General features: G+C 42.4%; 1 protein-coding gene across 2 annotated transcripts in view; it reads left to right on the forward strand.

Moving 5' to 3' along the window:
• dock1 (dedicator of cytokinesis 1) overlaps positions 1-20,705 on the forward strand; it is an 816,280-nt gene that overhangs the window by 706,630 nt on the left and 88,945 nt on the right. For both annotated transcript variants that reach the window (XM_070876753.1, XM_070876754.1), the window contains exons 43-44: positions 5,317-5,401; positions 6,969-7,055. In XM_070876753.1, the coding sequence (XP_070732854.1) occupies positions 5,317-5,401; positions 6,969-7,055 (172 nt within the window). The remainder of the gene's footprint in view (positions 1-5,316; positions 5,402-6,968; positions 7,056-20,705) is intronic.

Raw genomic sequence — 20,705 nt, forward strand, 5'->3', positions numbered from 1 at the left:
AATGTAACGCCTCTGTTTAAAAAAGGGGGCAGACAAAAGGCAGGTAACTATAGTCCGTTTAGTTTAACATCTGTAGTGGGGAAAATGCTTGAAGCTATCATTAAGCAGGAAATAGCGGGACATCTAGATAGGAATAGTGCAATCAAGCAGACGCAACATGGATTCATGAAGGGGAAATCACGTTTAACTAATTTACTGGAATTCTTTGAGGATATAACGAGCATGGTGGATAGAAGTGTACCGATGGATGTGGTGTATTTAGATTTCCAAAAGGCATTCGATAAGGTGCCACACAAAAGGTTACTGCAGAAGATAAAGGGACGCGGAGTCAGAGGAAATGTATTAACATGGATCGAGAATTGGCTGGCTAACAGAAAGCAGAGAGTCGGGATAAATGGGTCCTTTTCGGGTTGGAAATCAGTGGTTAGTGGTGTGCCACAGGGATCGGTGCTGGGACCACAACTGTTTACAATATACATAGATGACCTGGAAGAGGGGACGGAGTGTAGTGTAACAAAATTTGCAGATGACACAAAGATTAGTGGGAAAGCGGGTTGTGTAGAGGACACAGAGAGGCTGCAAAGAGATTTAGATAGGTTAAGCGAATGGGCTAAGATTTGGCAGATGGAATACAATGTCGGAAAATGTGAGGTCATCCACCTTGGGGAAAAAAAACAGCAAAAGGGAATATTATTTGAATGGGGAGAAATAACAACATGCTGCGGTGCAGAGGGACCTGGGGGTCCTTGTGCATGAATCCCAAAAAGTTAATTTGCAGGTGCAGCAGGTAATCAGGAAGGCGAATGGAATGTTGGCCTTCATTGCGAGAGGGATGGAGTACAAAAGCAGGGAGGTCCTGCTGCAACCGTATAGGGTATTGGTGAGGCCGCACCCGGAATACTGTATGCAGTTTTGGTCACCTTACTTAAGGAAGGATATACTAGCCTTGGAGGGGGTACAGAGACGATTCACTAGGCTGATTCCGGAGATGAGGGGGTTACCTTATGATAGATTGAGTAGACTGGGTCTTTACTCGTTGGCGTTCAGAAGGGTGAGGGGTGATCTTATAGAAACATTTAAAATAGAGGCAGAGAGGTTGTTTCCACTGGTCGGGGAGACTAGAACTAGGGGGCACAGCCTCAAAATACGGGGGAGCCAATTTAAAACCGAGTTGAGAAGGAATTTTTTCTCCCAGAGGGTTGTGAATCTGTGGAATTCTCTGCCCAAGGAAGCAGTTAGGGCTAGCTCATTGAATGTATTCAAGTCACAGACAGATAGATTTTTAACCAATAAGGGAATTAAGGGTTATGGGGAGCGGGCGGGTAAGTGGAGCTGAGTCCACGGCCAGATCAGCCATGATCTTTTTGAATGGCGGAGCAGGCTCGAGGGGCTAGATGGCCTACTCCTGTTCCTAATTCTTATGTTCTTATGTTCCCCATATCCCTGCAATGTTTTCTCCTTCAAGTATTTATCCAATTCCCTTTTGAAAACTACTATTGAATTTGTTTTCACCACCCTATCAGGCAGTGCATTCCAAATCCTAACCACTCGTTGCATAAAAAAGTTTTTCCTGGTGTCGCCTCTGGTTCTTTTACCATTCACTTTAACCCTGTGCCCTCTGTCCACTCTTCAGCCACTGGAAATAGTTTGGAGCCAAAATTCGGTTTTAACCGAGATGAGGCAGGATTTCCTGTGCCAGGCGCGAAATTTCCGCCCCGGCAGCGAAATTGGGGTAACCACCCCCGAGAGGAAGTGGAGCACAATGTCGCGCGCTCAACTTCCTCTCGGGCGGGACTGGGGCGCTAACCGTGGGAATTTGAATAGCGCTAGCGGGGGCACAGGGCCATCCCCTTCCATTAAAGGGGAGGGCATTCAGCGAACTCTGCAATGGGACGATCGGCCACCACTTCACCCCTAGCGGGTAGGGGTGCCATGGCAGCAGCCCAGCACAGAAGTGGAGTGCCGGGCTGCAACATCACAATGAATTACACAAGGCAAGGTCGCGATGGAAGTCAGCCACGGAAAAAAAATTGCCACCGCACCTCCCCTTCAATTTTTGTCCCGCGAGAGGAGTGCAGCCCGACTCGCGACCCATGAAGCTGGTGCGGACATCACCTGCGGCAGCCTCACGGGGCACTACCAAAGTTTCGTTCCGGGGCGAAAACGGGTCGCTGCACACGGCAGAATTTCATGGGAGGCAATCACGTTCCCGGGCGAGAAGTCGTTTGCGCCCTTTGGGGGGCGCAAATGGGAGGTGGAAACAATGCAATTTCTCCCCCTTTCTCTTTATTTACTATCTAATCCCCTCATGATTTTCAACACCTCTATCAAATCTCCTCTTAGCCTTTCCTGATCTAAGGAGAACAATCCCAGCTTCTGCAGTCTATCCATGTAACTGTAATCCCTCATCCCTGGAACCATTTCCTTCTTGGGCCAGGTGACACAGTGTGATACATACACTTTACTTTCCCCTCTGGGACTGGGTATCACTGTATGTTGGATATACTGTCTTTTTACCTCTGGGACCAGATGTCAGAGTGTGTTAGATTCACTGACCTTTCCCCTCTGGGACCAGGTGTCAGTGTGTTTCATAAACTGACATTTCCCCTCTGGGACTGGATAACATGTTCTTGAAGAGAACTAATTTGCAGTTTTAATGGGGAAAAAGCTGGGATGCGGCACTAAATTGGATAGCTCCAAAAGTTTATAAATAGAATGGAACACTGGCTGTGGCATAAGAACATAAGAACATAAGAATTAAGAACAGGAGTAGGCCATCTAGCCCCTCGAGCCTGCTCCGCCATTCAATGAGATCATGCTGATCTGGTCGTGGACTCAGCTCGTAGGTTTTGAGAGGGATAACTGCAGTAAGGTTGGGAACAAGAGGGAGGCTGATGGGTCAAGTTGGTTGGGTGAGTATTTCACTGAGTCATGAGTTTCAGGTTAGATAGTTACCAGCAGGAAAATAACATTTGAAGACAAGGCTAATTTGGAATCAAATTTTCATGTTTGTTTTCTCTTGTACATTTCTGTGATTTGATTGGCCCTGCTGAGCACATGACTTACAATGCCACATAGTTAGCATGGACTTATCAGAAACTCTAGACAGCAGTTATTTTGGTGAAATTTACCAGTATTATTAAGGTTATCTTTTAAGGCTGGATATTACTCCATGAGATACCAACATACATACATATACTTAACTGAGCCTGAAATTCCTCTCTCCACTCTTAATCTGAGGCGTTGATCCATTTATTTTGAACAGGCTAACAATTTACTAAAATAGCAGAAAATTCAATTTCAGATGGGGTATTAAGTATCAGTACATTAGTATCGGTGGGGTCGTGGGCCAGGAGCGCCGCAGCATTTAACAACTATGGGGTCGTGGCCCAGGAGTGGCGTAGCATATAACAGCGGCGGGGTCGGGCCCAGGGGAGGCACAACACAGCTTGGTCTCCAGTCGTCTTGGTCATCTTCGTCACTGGACCAAGACCTAGCTCTATCAAGCCCATGTGGTGGCAGGGAAAGGGGGAGGGGAGGAAAGAACAAAAGGGAAGGTCTGTGATGGGATGGAAGGCAGAAAAGATTAGGAGACAAAAGGGGTGATGGTGCAAGGCAAAAGGAGATGGTTGTGGGACAAGTTAAGAAACAAAAGATGAGTCTAGATAGGGTGTAAATGGAAAAATCATCAACAGTTGCCCCGGGAAAGAAAGGGAAAAACAGAGAAAAAAACATTGGGGCAGGGGTTACGATCTGAAATTGTTGAACTTGCTGTTCAGTCCAGCAGGCTGTCACGGGCCTAAATGAAAGATGAGGTGTTGACCCTCAAGCTTATATTGAGCTTTATTCGAACAGTATAAGAGGCCGAGGACGGAGAGGTCAGAGTGGGAGAATTAAAGTGACAGGCAACTGGATGCTCAGGGTCACGCTTACAACTGAATGGAGGTGTTCTGCAAAGCAATCACCCAATCTATGTTTGGTCTCCCCAATATAGAGGAGACCACATCATGAACAGTGAATACAGTATACTAAATTGAAAGAAATACAAGTAAATTGCTGTTTCACCTAGAAGGAGTGTTTGGGGAGGAGGTAAAAGGGCAGGTGTTGCATCTTGCACGGGAAGGTGCCGTGGGAAAGGGAGGGGGTGCTGGGTGTGATTGAGGAGTGGACCAGGGTGTCGCGGAGGGAGTGGTCCCTTCGGAATGCTAAAATGAGAGGGGAAGATGCGTTTAGTGATGGGATCACACTGGCGGTGACGGAAATGGCAGTGGTGATCCCTTGAATGTGGAGGCTAGTGGGTGAAAGGTGAGGACAAGGGGAACATTATCATGGTTCTGGGAGAGAGGGCAAGGGGTGAGAGCAGAAGTGTGGGAAATAGAACGGACACGGGCGAGAGCCATGTCAACCACGGTAGAGGGGAATCCTCGGTTGAGGAAAAAGGAAGACGTATCAGAATCACGAGTATGGAAGGTGGCAATGTCAGAACAGATGCAACGGTGACTGAGAAACTGGGAGAATGGAATGGAGTCCTTACAGGAAGCGGGGTTATAGTGAATGTTTATCAATAGCCTATCCCCAGAAATGGAGACAGAGAAGTCAAGGAAGGGAAGAGAAGAGTCGGAGATGGACCATGTGAAGGTGAGGGAAGGGTGGAAATTGGATGCAAAGTGAATGAAATTTTCTAGTTCAGGGCGAGAGCAGGAAAAGGCACCGATACAGTCATCAATGTACTGAAAAAAGAGGTGAGGGAGGGGACCCGAGTATGACTGAAACAAAGAATGTTCCACATATCCCACAAAAGATAGGCATAGCTCGGACCCATGTGGGTTCCCATAGCAACACCTTTAATTTGGAGTCAATGGAGAAGTTGCTCAATGTGAGAACAAGCTCAGCCAGGTGGAAGAGGGTGGTGGTGGATGGGGACTCTGTTCAAGGAAGAAGCAGAGCATCCTCAGGCTGTCCTGGTGGGGGATGGAAGATTAGAGGGATTGGACGTCCATAGTGAAAAGTAGACAGTTGGGACCGGGAAACAAATAATCTCCTGAAAGAGATAAATCATGTTTGACAGTTTTATTTGTATATGTTTTCAAGCACGATTTTAATGTCCGAGATATGAATATTAAATACCTTTTTCAGAAAATGCTATTATATTTAGTAAACTGTACCTCTTATAAACATAATTTAGATTCCTTGTCTGTCATGGGAATGGTCTAAAGGCCTTTGTCAAAGGATTCAATATGTTTAGCTTTGGTCTATCCTTTATTAGCTTATTTATAATTGTTTTTACTGACATGTTTTGTGATTTTCCTTTTACAGCTTTTACACAGTGAATGAGGTGCAACGGTTCCAGTATTCAAGACCAATCAGGAAAGGAGAGAAAGACCCAGACAATGAATTTGCTGTAATATATTATACTTTTTTGTACATTTGTAGTAATTGGAATTGCATTTGTCAACAGTTGTGGTGTGCACCGGCATGGACTTGTTGGGCCGAATGGCCTATTTCTGTGCCGTATATCCCATGTATCTCCGATGCATAGATTGAACAGGCTTGTAAAAATCACTCCTTTTATTAATTTGCTATTAATTAATTCATTCAATGCAGTGGACTCCTAATTAATAACATTAAAAAAGGAGAGAACATTGGAATGGATAGGGCTGTAAAAGACCATTGTGGTTTACATAGCTGGTCCCAAAGATCAAAAAAGGAATGTACTGTTCTCTAAACCTGTAATCCTTAAGCTGCCTGTTTCACTATCATCTCTTGAAGTAGCTAAAATTTAACAAAGTCTGTTGTTCTTCCCTCTAAGCTTGAAAATGTGCCCCCTGCTTCAGGAGTTTGCGATTATGTCAAACAATTTTTATCATTCACTTCATCCATACCTTTCAAAACATTGAAACTTCAATAAGACCATTTATGCATGATGTAAACAATAATGACCCGAGCACTGATTCTTGATTCTTGAGATGTCCCAGTAATCACCGTCCTTTGCTAATCACCACCTTCCAACCTAATGTAGCTTCATGTACACTTTGCTTCCTCTGATTTATGCTAATTTCTCTGATTAAGCTCATTTTTGATCTGGTCAGGAAGCATCCCACATTCCATGTAACATCTTTAAAAAAAATGAAGAATTAAAAAAAAAAAGATTTGGAAAATATAAAAGACAAAATTGGTTGGAATTAAAAGAAAACAATTATTGTGCAAAAATGTTCTATAGCTACAATGCAATGTAGTTATACCACCGCAATAATTTTTCAAAGTGTGTTCAGTAACAATGTACATTTCACAGCTGAGCGAGGAATATGTTACAATTATTTGATGAATGTCATTTTAATTCACTATCCAACAGAACTTAATTTTCTGTGAAGTCTCGTATAATTTTCCATACCACTATGATCATCTGTGCATTTCATCGTTAGTTTGTATCATCACCCAATGGCAATAGATTTTTAATATAAAAAATCTACTGGATGAATGGCAAAAGATTGCAGGCAATAGTTTATTATTGTGTTTCTAATCACTCAAGCTTCTCTCATCTTTGACGAACTTAACCCTCAGTTGGATTATTGGTTTGTAGTACAATCTCACTTATCCATTATTTCCTTACTTTTTGATCGTTTACATGTTCAGGAGTTAAGAAAATTTGTTAGCCCAGATTTTTAATCAGGGTGAACGGCAGTTGTTTACTACCCGATATGCTAGTGTTTGTTGATGGGAGAATTCCCTACACTTGTGATTCCAACAACATTGACACTGAAGAAACTGATATAATTATAAGGATGCTGTAGTTCTTTTGCACCCATACAACAAGAATAATGCCAAAAAGGAGTCAAATATATTTTTGAACTGTACTGTTGATTCGTGCATTTGTATGGAGAATATATTTAAATGTGTGGGCCAGTGAGTGATTCACAGTGGTTTTATTTTTCCAAAGCTAGGCTAATTGCTTGAAACTGTTTCCATAGAATATGTGGATTGAAAGGACAACATACGTGACAGCATACAAATTACCTGGCATTCTGAGATGGTTTGAAGTGAAATCTGTCTCAATGGTAAGCATAACCTTGAATGTCCATAATCAATTGCCTTCCAAATTCAGCATTCAGATAAAATTAATATAATTTGTCCGTTTAGGCTTTACAGACAGTCTGCTCAATCGTTACTTGTGCGTGTAGCATGTGCAGCAAACTCGAATCATGTTGGAAATTTTAATGTAAAATTGTATTACTTACAGATTTCTATTGAGTAATAATTAATAACTTATTAGAGTGAATGTTAATATCTAAAACTAATGTCGCTAATTCTTTAGCTAGATGTAATGCAATTATGCAGATTTTGTAATTTGTTGAATTAGAATTTTATAAAGCCAATTATGACCATTCTGGAATATAACATTTCTTTAAGGAGTTCCAGCTACTATTTTTTAAGGTTTTTCTATCTAAGGTTTTTAAGTTTTATCTGCATTATTATTTGATCTAACACATCACTAAGTTGTTTGTTATGCAAGTTATCTGAACTAATTGGTACATAGATTAGTTGGTGATTACTATAACAAATGATTTCAATTGAATAGCAAGGACCTATTTAAAGATTAAGGGAGCAAAATTCAACTTGCATCAGTTTCCAGCATGAAATGAGCAGCGCAATCTGAATACGTGCCCAAAGATGTCAGCCAGAGGCCCAATTGAAATTGAGTCTCGGGCCTCATCTGCATGACACTAATTAGCATCCCGAAGCAGCTCGCCAGTCAGGGCCTTGTGATGTTTTGGGCGGATCCAATGCTGAGCCGACCCACGGGTCAGTCCTTGCAGGGTGGGGGAGAAAGTAGAGGCAGGGGTCTTAATGCAGGTTGACTGACCCACAGTGTTTATGTGGAGCCAGGAAAAGTACACCTGTTCCTCCTGGCTCCACAGAAATGAAACTATAAAAACCTTTATCTTGCCTTTTTGTGAGCGGCCTCCAGGGGACCCTGATTAAGCCACCTGCGAACAACTAGATAGCGCATGTATGGCACAAGCTCCGCCCATTTGATGACCAAATCTGTCCACCAGAGATCTTGTTATCGCTGTTACAAACCTCTGAAACGCTGCTCTTGAACACTTTAGTGAATTGTCTGTTACTACTTTGCATATCTCAAACCTTTGACAGAATGTGGCACAATTCACTTCTGAAGAACTTACCATCATATAGCCTGCAACCACAGCTATTTTCATGGCACTCTTTTTTCATATCTGTCTATGCTGTATTTCATGGCTTAACTTCTGTCTCATTCAATTAACTCCTCAGTTCTCTAGTCCTCTCTCCCATTCTGTTTTTCTTCACCTCAATATCCTTTTCTAGTCATCATCCCACGCTATCCACTCATTTGCTGATGATTCCATTCTGCATACATCAGCTTTCTTTAGTTCGCAAACTCGTCCTCTTACTGCCTGAATTATTGTATCGTAATCTCTTCTAAGCCCTTCCATGCAGTAATGAAAATATTTTCTCTCTCAATTCTTCAACGACTGTTTATCAACAGGTAGCAACTCTTACTACAACAACAACAACTTGTATTTATATAGCACCTTTAACATAGTAAAACGTTCCAAGGCGCTTCACAGGAGTATTATAAGACAAAGAAATTTGACACGGGCCTCATAAAGAGAAATTAGGGCAGGTGACCAAAAGCTTGGTCAAAGAGGCAGGTTTTAAGGAGTGTCTTAAAGGAGGAAGGAGAGGTTTAGGCAGGGAATTCCAGAACTTAGGGCCTAGGCAACAGAAGGTATGGCCGGCCACCAATGGTTGAGCGATTATAATCAGGGATGCTCAACAGGTCAGAATTAAAAGAGCGCAGATATCTCGGGGTGGGTGGGGGGGTTGTGGGGGTGGAGGAGATTACAGAGATAGGGAGGGGCGAGGCCATGGAAGGATTTGAAAACAAGGATGTGAATTTTGAAATCGAGACGTGGCTTAACCGGGAACCGATGTAAGTCAGCGAACACAGGGGTGATGGGTGAGCGGGACTTGGTGCGAGTTAGGACATGGGCAGCTGAGTTTTGAGTGATATCAAGTTTATGTAGGGTAGAACGTGGCAGGCCAGCTAGGAGTGCATTGGAATAGTCAAGTTTAGAGGTTACAAAGGCATGGATGAGGGTTTCAGCAGCAGATGAGCTGAAGCAAAGGCAGAGACGGGTGATATTACGGAGGTGGAAATAGGCGGTCTTAATTATGCCATGGATATGTGGTGCGAAGCTCATTTCAGGGTCAGACATGACACCAAGGTTGCGAACAGTGTGGTTCAGCCTCAGACAGATGTTAGAGAGGGGTATGCAGTTGGTGGCTAGGGAACGGAGTTTGTGGCGGGAACCGGAAACAATGGTTTCGGTCTTCCAAAATTTAATTAGAGAAAATTTCTGCTCATCCAGAACTGAATGTTGGACAAGTAGTCTGACAATTTAGAGGCTGTGGAGGGGTCGAGAGTAGTAGTGGTGAGGTAGAGCTGGGTGTCCTCAGCGTACAAGAGGAAATTGATGTTTTTGGATGATGTCGTCAAGGGGCAGCATGTAGATGAGAAGTAGGAGGGAGCCAAGGATAGATTCTTTGATGGTTGAACATGTAGTTCTCCATATCAATATTTTTGTCGTCATGATCTATTCTGACCTCAGGTGAAATGTCCATGTCTCCTGTATTACTAAACCTGCCTCCAAGAATTGTGATTTCTTCTTTTGTGCTAAATGCTTCTTTTCCCCGAAGCAACTCTTAACTCTCCATAAAACACAGGTTTGCTCAGTACTTGACCACTGCTTCCACACTTAGGGAAAATCTTCCAAAACTTATCTCACACAACTGGATAGATTGTAAGTGAAAGCTTGTCTGATACTGTGGCACACCTTATTTGTCAGGTTTGATGTCCTCCAATTACTACTACATGTTTCATCTTTTCTTCTCTTATACTCTTTTCAACTTTGGTGGCCTCCAGCACGAGCAGCCTTGAATTTTCACCTGGCTTCCTCAATATTAAAAAAGTTGCATTGTGTACTCTTAAGCCTAAAGATGTAAATCCTCACTGAAACTTCGTGATATTTTGGTATGTTTCTGAATTATGTGTGAAGATTAAACAAATGAACAAGAAAGATAGGTTATTTACTACAAGTAGTCTCCCTCATTCTTTGAAGATCAGTTTTTATGTACAAGGTTCCCTTCCAGCATTCTCTCATTGCTTCTGATCTAGCATGGCTTGCTGCTGCATCTTGCTGCCTTTTATTGAAGTGTTTCACACCAAATGTTATAACTAATGGCATGCTTCACTGCTCTCACTGTTACCTTCTCCAGATGAAAAACTCAGGGATTATCTCAAAGCAAAACTGATGTAGCATCGCTGGAGAGAAAATCACTTGGCATAAGTGGTGTAATTTTCTAAAAGGGATAGGATCCTCAGGTGATTTCCCCCTCTCCCTTCACATGGAGTTGTTGTAAAGTGCATTTTATTACGTGGAGGTTGATTTCCATTCAAAGAATGGAATATGGTACCTATCGTAAGCATTGTACCATGATATAACCAATCCCTTGAAAAATTCCTTAATTGAAGTTAGGATTAACTATATTTGCCAATCGGGTAGATTTGATGAAAAGTGCAACAGTGATGTGATATAATATTTAGTAAGAACTCACTCAGTCTTACGATAGCCCTTTCTGTTTGCCACTAGGTCCTTGACAGCTGAAAATAATCTGTATAATTTTTTTAAAACTAGCCACATAGTTATAAGGATATATACTGATGCAGATGATCAAATACTCTGTCGAACATGTTTGTTCCATTCTTGTTGGTCGTGTTGTAGTCACCCATAGAGTGCAGCCAGTCAGAGTTGAGTAATGTAACTTGTAATGTTCCTTCAATACCCTGCAGTTTTTGCTCATTAACTTGCGGATAAAGAGAAAATGTTACAGATTTCTTGGAAGTTTTCACCTCCCTTAGGAGTTGAAGGTGGATGGGGGTTACAGCTTAACTTGTACAGAGTCCATGGGAGTCAGTTTGATAGGGCAAATGGCATTTTGCCATTGCACACTGTTCTCAATTGAAATTCTTGAAATTCTTTGTAGCTAAAATGTTTTTTTAAATCTTTCAGGTAGTTTTCGGTCATTTCTAACATTTATAGTAAAAGGTGCTTTACTACAACAAGAACTTGCATTTATATAGTGCCTTTAATGTAGTAAAAGGTCCTAAGGCACATCACCGGAGCGTTTTCAAACAAAATTTGACACCAAGCCACATAAGATGACAGATGACCAAAAACTAGATCAAAGTGGTAGGTTTTAAAGAGCGCCTTAAAAGAGGAGAGAGAGCTGGAGAGGAGGAGAATTGTAGGGAGGGAATTCCAGAGCTTAGAGCCTAGGCAGCTGAAGGCATGTTTGCCAATATGGAGTGAATAAAATTGGGGATGTGCAGAGATCTTGGAGGTTTGTAGGGCTGGAGAAGGTTACAGAGATAGGGAGGGGTGAGACCATGAAGGGATTTGAAAACAAGGATGAGAATTTGAAAATTGAGATGTTGCCGGACCAGGAGCCAATGTAGATCAGCGAGCGCTAGGATAATGGGTGAACAGAACTTGTGCGAGTTAGGATATGTCAACAGAGTTTTGGATGAGCTTAAATTTATGTAGAGTGCAAGATGGGAGGCCGGCCAGGAAAGCTTTGGAATAGTCAAGTCTAGAGGTAACAAAGGCATGGATGAGAGTTTCAGCAGCAGAACAGCTGAGGCGGGGCGGTGTCGGGCGATGTTACGGAGGTGGAAGTAGGCAGTCTTGGTGATGGAGCGGATATGTGGTCGAAAGCTCATTGCAGGGACAAATATGGCCCCAAGGTTGCGAACGATCTGATTCAGCCTCAGACACTTATCAGGGAGAGGGATGAGTTGCTGGTCAGTGAATGGAGTTTGTGGCAGGGACCGAAGAAAATGGCTTCGGTTTTCTCAATATTTAGTTGGAGGAAATTTCTGCTCATCCAACACTAGATGTTGGTCGGACAAGCAGTGTGAAAAATCCGAAAAAGTGAAGGGATCGAGAGAGGTGGTGTTGGGGAAGAGCTGCGTGTCGTCAGCGTACATGTGGAACCTGACATTGTGATTTCAGATAATGTCACCAAGGGACAGCACGTAAATGAAAAATAGGAGGAGGAAAGCTTAGATCCTTGGGGGAATCCAGAGGTAACGGTGCGGGAGCGAGAAGAGAAGCCATTGCAGGTGATTCTCTGCTTACGACTAGATAGATAAGAATGGAATCAGGAAAGGGCAGTCCCATCCGGCTGGACAACGGAGGAGAGATATTGGAGGAGGATGGAGTGGTCAACTGTGTCAAAGGCTGCAGACAGGTCAAGAAACCTGAAGAGGGATAGTTTACCACAGTCACAGTCACATAGGATGTCATTTGTGAATTTGATAAAGGCCATTTCAGCACTGGCGGGTGTGGAAAACTGATTGGCTGGATTCAAACGTGGAGTTATGGGAAAGATTGGCATGGATTTGGGAGGCAGCAACATGTTCAAGGACTTTGGAGAGGAAGGGGAGGTTGGAGATGGGGCCGATAGTTTTCCAGGACAGAGGGGGTCAAGGGTGTTTTTTTGAGAAGAGGGTGATGACGGCAGATTTGAGGAGGTGGGGGACAGTACTTGAGGAGAGGAAACCATTAATAGTGGAATTATTAATAGCATTAGCTAACATGGGGGCCAGAAAAGAAAGAAAGACTTGGATTTATATTGCGCCTTTCAGGACTACCGGATGTCTCAAAGCGAGTTACAGCCAATGAAGTACTTTAGGAGTGTAGTTACTATTGTAATGTGTGAAACATGGCAGCTAACTTGCGCACAAGCAAGCTCCCACAAACACCAGTGTGATAATGACCAGATAATGGGGGAAATTGCGATCGGAGGCTTCCTTTGGACGAATGCCTCGGACCCAAAAATTTTTAATGGAACTACCTGGTGGTCACGGAGGCACCTTCGATTCCGGTCAGAGGCCTTCATTCGATGCACAGCATATAGGGAGATGACTTCCCTGTAAGTACAGAAATGCTGGAGTCACGTAGGCCTGGACCACCAATCACTATTTGTCTTCTCTGTTTTTACGAGTTCCCAGAACTATCAATGACAATAACCCCCTAAAACAAGAAAAACACAACATTATAAAGAAAATAAACACCTCACATATTTATAATTAATTGAAATTAAATGTAATTAAATGTTTTCGAATAAATATATATTTTTTGGAATTTTTTTGAATGTGTTTTAATAGGGTTAAAAATAAACTTACCTCATCGACAGGGTTTTTAACATAAAAATGAGTGTTTCAATTTAATTTTTATATGTTTTAAAATTACGCTGGTAAAAGAAAGCTATGCGCCTGCTTTTACCAGGCGTAAAAGTTTGAAGGACATTTGCTGGGTATGAGTTGGGCAAATAGCCCAAACTCTCCCACGCAAATGTCCTTCCTGCTGGGATGTGGGGAAATCTTGACAGTTCAGAAAAGCTGGTTTTCGGCGTATGCACATCTCACACCGAAAACGGCTATTGCGAGGCCTCGCCAGGTCTGTGCGCACTTCATACGGACCCAGTAAGGCCGGAATTTTTGGCACAATATGTTTTTTTGTTATGTTGATTGAGGGATAAATATTGGCCAGGACACCAGGTATAACTCCCCTGCTCTTCTAAATAGTGCCATGGGATCTTTTACGTTTTATCCGAATGAAAAGGAAGTTGGGTAGTCAGCAGTTTGGTTGGGAATAGGGTTGGGGGAGCAAGGGGCAGGTCCCATGAACAAGAGAAGCTCAGAGTGGGCATGAGGGCAGATAGGAGAGAAACTAGAGAGAGATGCGAGTTCAAGGCTATGGCAGTGGGGAACCTTAGGGGAAGTTTGGCCCAGTGTGCTCGGGAAGGGAAGGAAGTGGCAGAGGTAGCTGAATGGATGATCTCAATCTTGGTGACAAAGAAACCCATGAGGTCCTCGCACTTGGAGGTAAGGTGGAGGAGACAAAGGAAAGGGGTTTAAGAAGACGGTTTGTAGTGGAGAAGAGAAGCTGTGGGCTATCTTTGCATTCCAGGATTATCCTGGAATAGTGAGCAATTTTGGAAAGGAGAGCTTTATGTGGTCCAGCCAGATCAGATGATGAATTGCTAAACCAACTTTAAATGTAACATTCCCATATTTGCAGTAATTGATATGTAGATGCTAATAGCTGATTCTTAGGATAATGATGAAAGAACAAGCACAAGGAAGGGACAGTAAAGTAATGTAGAACTACTACATTACAGATTCAGCAAAAGAACAAGAAAAAAAGCAAAATGAGTTTCACTTTCTGCTCTCTGCTTATAAAGCACAACAACATACTGCATAGCTACATTTGTAATGCAGTACAGTGGTTAACCTTTAGCTTTGTGCTAACATTTGGGAGATCTCTGTTCATGAAAGGTTTCTGTGAAGTGCATTAATAAGGATTGGTCACAACTATGTCTGTACAGTTCATATTTCTTATCCTGGTTACATCTACTGGCTGAAACCTTTGGAAAACTTTGTTGGTGTTGAGAAATGTCTGCATAAATCCTTTCCACACAAATATTTATCATTGCAACTGGAAAATGATTGAAAAGGCAGGTAAATGTTGGGGATAACTTTTTCTTGAGTTTACCAATTGTATACTGGAGTTAAATCCTAGATGTAGCAATATTTTACATTAGCATCTTAACAGTTTGTGCCTGCTAATTTTACATGATGATCACAGTTTGGAGTGAAAACAAGCGTGTGATCTGCATAGTTGTATGATAAAATGCCAATATCTATTAATACCTGTAGCACTGTAAATGTGAATAGATTTGAGTAAGAATTATTTTGTTTGCTTCTGCTCTTTGTCCCATTTTTCCCTCTCAATTTTCATTGCTGATGAGCAGAAGGATGTATTTGAGTCATCTGTGCACCATTAGGTTCTAAACTTTTCTCTGATATGTTTGGAACGGGTATAGTAGTCTGTTAATGCTGTTATTGTTTTGTCGGTTTACTTGGAATTGCCTTTGGTAGATCTCATCAGATCATCTCACCTGCAAGAGCAGTTATTCATGGAGTATCATTGCCATTAAAAGGCTTAGATGACCCCACAGTCTATTGATTTTCACTTGCACTCCTAACTTGAGGCAGGGCAATCTTGCTATTGAGGGAGTGCAGCGAAGGTTCACCAGACTGATTCCCGGGATAGCGGGAATGACATATCAAGAAAGACTGGATCAACTGGGCTTGTATTCACTGGAGTTCAGAAGAATGAGAGGGGATCTCATAGAAACGTTTAAAATTCTGACGGGTTTAGACAGGTTAGATGCAGGAAGAATGTTCCCAATGTTGGGGAAGTCCAGAACCGGGGGTCACAGTCTAAGGATAAGGGGTAAGCCATTTAGGACTAAGATGAGGAGAAACTTCTTCACCCAGAGAGTGGTGAACTTATGGAATTCTCTACCACAGAAAGTTGTTGAGGCCAATTCACTAAATATATTCAAAAAGGAGTTAGATGTAGTCCTTACTACTAGGGGGATCAAGGGGTATGGCGCAAAAGCAGGAATGGGTACTGAAGTTGCATGTTCAGCCATGAACTCATTGAATGGTGGTGCAGGCTCGAAGGTCCGAATGGCCTACTCCTGCACCTATTTTCTATGTTTCTATGAACAGGATGGTGTAGAAGACAGCTTTAATGTGTTATTTTTTTACATTAGCCAAATTCTATGATATTTAAAAGAGGATGTAACTAAACAATATTCTTGAATTTAAAAATGAACTCCCAATATATCTCTTACAGGAGATGTTCATGCATTAAGAATCAGACTGGCGTCATTTTTCTGTTAAAGAAGGCATCATTTTGTTTTGTCTGCCAGTCTTGCCAGCAATCTGTGAACACTTCAACTGAGTTTTGCAAATGGGATACAAGACTTGCTAACATCAGGTTCTCAGTAACATTTGAAATTTGGCATGTGAGAATGTGACCATCTGTCCAACCATAACCAATAGCTTCTCACGTCTATATCTCAAATTATTATGGTTACCAGACTCTTGAATAGTAATGAAATTGTGCTCTTATGAAAAGGCATAAATGAGTACAAAAGCAAGGTGGTTATGATGAACCTTTATAAAACTCTGGTTTGGCCTCAACTGGAGTATTGTGTCCAATTCTGGGCACCGCACTTTAGGAAGAATGAGAAGGCCTTAGAGAGGGTGCAGAAAAGATTTACAAGAATGGTTCCAGGGAGGAGAGACTTCAGTTACATGGATAGACTGGAGAAGCTGGAGTTGTTTTCCTTAGTGTAGAGAGGGTTGAGAGGAGATTTGCTAGAAGTGTTCAAAATCATGGGTCTAGACAGAGTAGATCGAGAGAAACTGTTCCCATTGCAGAAAAGGGTCAAGAACCAGAGGGCACAGATTTAAGGTAATTAGCAGAAGAACCAAAGGCAATATGGGGAAAAACTTATTTACGCAGCGAGTGGTTAGGATCTGGAATGCACTGCCTGAAAGGGTGATGGAAGCAGATTTAATCACGGCTTTCAAAAGGGAATTGGATAAGTACCTGAAGGAAACCAATGTGTAGGGCTACAGGGAATAGGTGGGGGAGTGGGACTAGCTGCTCGTTGCAGAGAGCTGGCACGGGCTCAATGGGACGAATGGCATCCTTCTGTGCTGTAACTATTCTATGATTTTGTCTTTGATATTGTATTTGGAAATGAGGAATTGGCAGACTTACTCAGTCTCTACTTTGTATTGGTCTTCCAGGATGAGGATAAAATACCAGAGATGCAAGGAAAATTAAAACTAAATCAGGAGGAGGAACTAATTAGATTCAGTATAAGTTTTTTTTAAAATTGTGTTGGAAAAACTAATGAGATTAAAGATAGAAAAATCCCCACGACCCGATGGTTTCCAACCCAGGATATTAAATGAAGTAGGTGAGGACATTTTTGATGCGTTAGACATGACCTTCTAAAACTCTCTCGATTCAGGAATTGACTCCTTAGATTGGAAAATTGCCAATGTCACTCCGCTATTTAAGAAGGGTAAGGAAGGGCAACTATGAAATTGTAGGTCTATTAGCCTAACATCAGTTGTGGGGAAGTTACTAGTGAGTGAGCATTTGGACAAATATGAGCTGATCAGTGAGAGCATGGATTTGTAATGGGTAAGTCATGTCTAACGAACCAAGTTGAATTTTTTGAAGAGATAACTAATGTGGTAGATAAGAGAGTGTCTATGGATGTTGTTTATATGTACTTCTAGAAGGCATTTGACAAGGTTACACCTAAGAGAATGCATGGAATTGGAGGCAATCTATTGGCTTGGATCAGGAATTAGTTAGGAGGTAGGAAACAGAGAGTAGTGATAATGGGCATGTACTCAAATTGGCAGAACGTGAATCACGCAGGAGACACATTGATCAGAAGAAATTGCGGCACACAGACAAACCGGAACAGCTTGAAGAAGGCACCATCAATGACCAACTGATTCATATTCAGCCATCAGAAGACCCTGCTGTTGTCAATTAATCTGGACAATGAATCAGGAGATCACATAGCTCCGGTTGGGGTGGAGTGTAGATGTTTTCAGTATAAGGGGTGTCGCAGTTGTGTGAGGTGGACTGGTTTGGATGGGTGCTCTTTGCCTTTCCATCATTGTTCATAGGTTTATACGTAACCTTTGGGGCTGCTGACCAAGGGCTGTGCGGCTTGTTATCGGCCAGCGCGGACACGATGGGCCGCAATGGCCTCCTGCGCTATAAATTTCTATGTTTCTATGTGACTAGTGGTGCCACCCAGGAATCTGTACTGGAGCTATAGCATTTCACTATATTTATAACATCATGGGCCGCCCCGGTCTGTGTGAGAACACCACCTCAGGTCGGGGCTATAAATAGAGCTGGAGCGCCGGGCCCTGGGACATCGTGGGCGAAGGTGCGGCGAATGAGTGTACGGGGCCCAGAAGAGCCGAGGGCCATGGGGCAGCACAGGCCTGCCCACACTGCGATATGTGTGTGGACTAGGTCTGTGAAGCAGAGCAGGCCTCCAGCTGTCCTGGTTCAACTCTTGCCACTGGATAAAGGCCTAGCTCTGTCGAGCCCGTGTGGTGGCTGATGTGCCACGATCACCACATGTTAAAGAAATCCACGCACAGGCATCTTCCACCCCCTCAGTTGGAGTTCAGGACTGGAACATCGGGCCCCAGCTGTTTACACTGTACATTAATGATTTAGATGAGGGGATTAAATGTAGTATCTCCAAATTTGCGGATGACACTAAGTTGGGTGGCAGTGTGAGCTGCGAGGAGGATGCTGTGAGGCTGCAGAGAGACTTGGATAGGTTAGGTGAGTGGGCAAATGCATGGCAGATGAAGTATAATGTGGATAAATGTGAGGTTATCCACTTTGGTGGTAAAAACAGAGAGACAGACTATTATCTGAATGGTGACAGATTAGGAAAAGGGGAGGTGCAAAGAGACCTGGGTGTCATGGTACATCAGTCATTGAAGGTTGGCATGCAGGTGCAGCAGGCGGTTAAGAAAGCAAATGGCATGTTGGCCTTCATAGCAAGGGGATTTGAGTACAGGGGCAGGGAGGTGTTGCTACAGTTGTACAGGGCATTGGTGAGGCCACACCTGGAGTATTGTGTACAGTTTTGGTCTCCTAACCTGAGGAAGGACATTCTTGCTATTGAGGGAGTGCAGCGAAGGTTCACCAGACTGATTCCCGGGATGGCGGGACTGACCTATCAAGAAAGACTGGATCAACTGGGCTTGTATTCACTGGAGTTCAGAAGAATGAGAGGGGACCTCATAGAAACATATAAAATTCTGACGGGGTTAGACAGGTTAGATGCAGGAAGAATGTTCCCAATGTTGGGGAAGTCCAGAACCAGGGGTCACAGTCTAAGGATAAGGGGTAAGCCATTTAGGACCGAGATGCGGAGGAACTTCTTCACCCAGAGAGTGGTGAACCTGTGGAATTCTCTACCACAGAAAGTTGTTGAGGCCAATTCACTAAATATATTCAAAAAGGAGTTAGATGAGGTCCTCACTGCTAGGGGGATCAAGGGGTATGGCGAGAAAGCAGGAATGGGGTACTGAAGTTGAATGTTCAGCCATGAACTCATTGAATGGCAGTGCAGGCTAGAAGGGCCGAATGGCCTACTCCTGCACCTATTTTCTATGTTTCTATGTCCTTCTTTGAAACATCTGTGAACTCTTGTGGAAGCAAGTCATTCTTGCTCGAGGGACCGCCTATGATGATGATATTTATGAATGACTTGGATGAAGGAATAGAGAGCCATATATCCAAGTTTGCTGATGACAGTAAGTTAGGTGGCACAGTAAATAGTGTAGGAGCAGAAAGTTGCAAAGGGATATTGATAGATTAAGTGAGTAGGAGAAACTATGGCAGATGGAGTTCAATTTGTGACAATGTGAGGACTTTAGACTTAAGAAAGATGGATCAGAGTATTTTCTAAATGGCGATAAGCTAGGAACTATGAATGAGCAGAGAGATTTAGGGTCCAAGTAGAGAAATCACTAAAGTCTAGTGGATAGGTGCAAAAATAACTTAAAAGGCGAATGGAATGTTAGCCTTTATCTCAAGAGAGCTGGAATACAAAGGGGTGGGAGTTCTGTTACAGCTGTACAGAGCTCTGGTGAGACCCCATCTGAAGTACGGGCACCATATACAGGAAGAATATATTGATCTTGGAGGGGTTGCAGTGCAGATTCACCAGAATGATACCGGGGCTGAAAGGGTTAAATTATGAGTGTAGATTGCAGAGCTGAGGCTTATATTCCCTTGAATATAGAAGATTAAGGGGTGATTAAAGAATGTCACAGACTAGATAGAGAGAAACTATTTCCTCTGGTGGAAGAGTCCAGAACAAGGGGGAATAACCTTAAACTTAGAGCTAGGCCGTTCAGGGCTGATGTCAGAAAGCACCTCTTCACACACAGGGCAGTGGGAATCAGAAATTCCTTTGTTCCTATGACTTAACAGTTGATGAGGTGACCAATCAATTTTATAATTCTCCCAGATGAGGTTGAAGATACTGCTGAACAATAAAGGGCCACAAATCATGTTATATCCACAGAACTATAATCAATACTTTTAATTCCAAATTTGAACTTCTATTTATTAAACAGAAAACCTATTGAATTATTTTGCTGCTGTCACTTATTCAGACCACTGACTGCTAACATCGATCAATAAGAGATGAAGCTTAAAGCAGCCATGTATTAATGTTTCAGTTCAGGAGTATATGCAAACTTTTAGAATCTTAAGCAATATATTTATGCATATAGTTTCTTTTGGTGGTGAGTTTCCTTGGGGCAATCACCTGAATTTAATATATATGCAATAAAACATCTAAAAAAAAAAGCCTTTGTTCTATTCACATTTTAATTCATCAAAATCTTTTCCTAACTGAGAGTGCATTCTCTCTTGCAGTATTTTTGTGAGTACTTTTCACTAGTTAACAAGCAAAATAATATTTACTCAGACCATTGGAAAATCTTTATCGGCTACTCATAAAGTACTTAAAATACTTATAATTAAATCTGTGCAAATGGTTGGACCCGATGTAGCTTGGTTTCCATGGGATTTTAACAGTAATGAAAGACAATAACATGACTAGATAAAATATTTGAGTCATTGTAAATTATAATATCTCTGGGATGA

Source organism: Pristiophorus japonicus, chromosome 3 (genome assembly GCF_044704955.1).
Source record: "Pristiophorus japonicus isolate sPriJap1 chromosome 3, sPriJap1.hap1, whole genome shotgun sequence".
Classification (NCBI taxonomy): Eukaryota; Metazoa; Chordata; class Chondrichthyes; family Pristiophoridae; genus Pristiophorus; species Pristiophorus japonicus.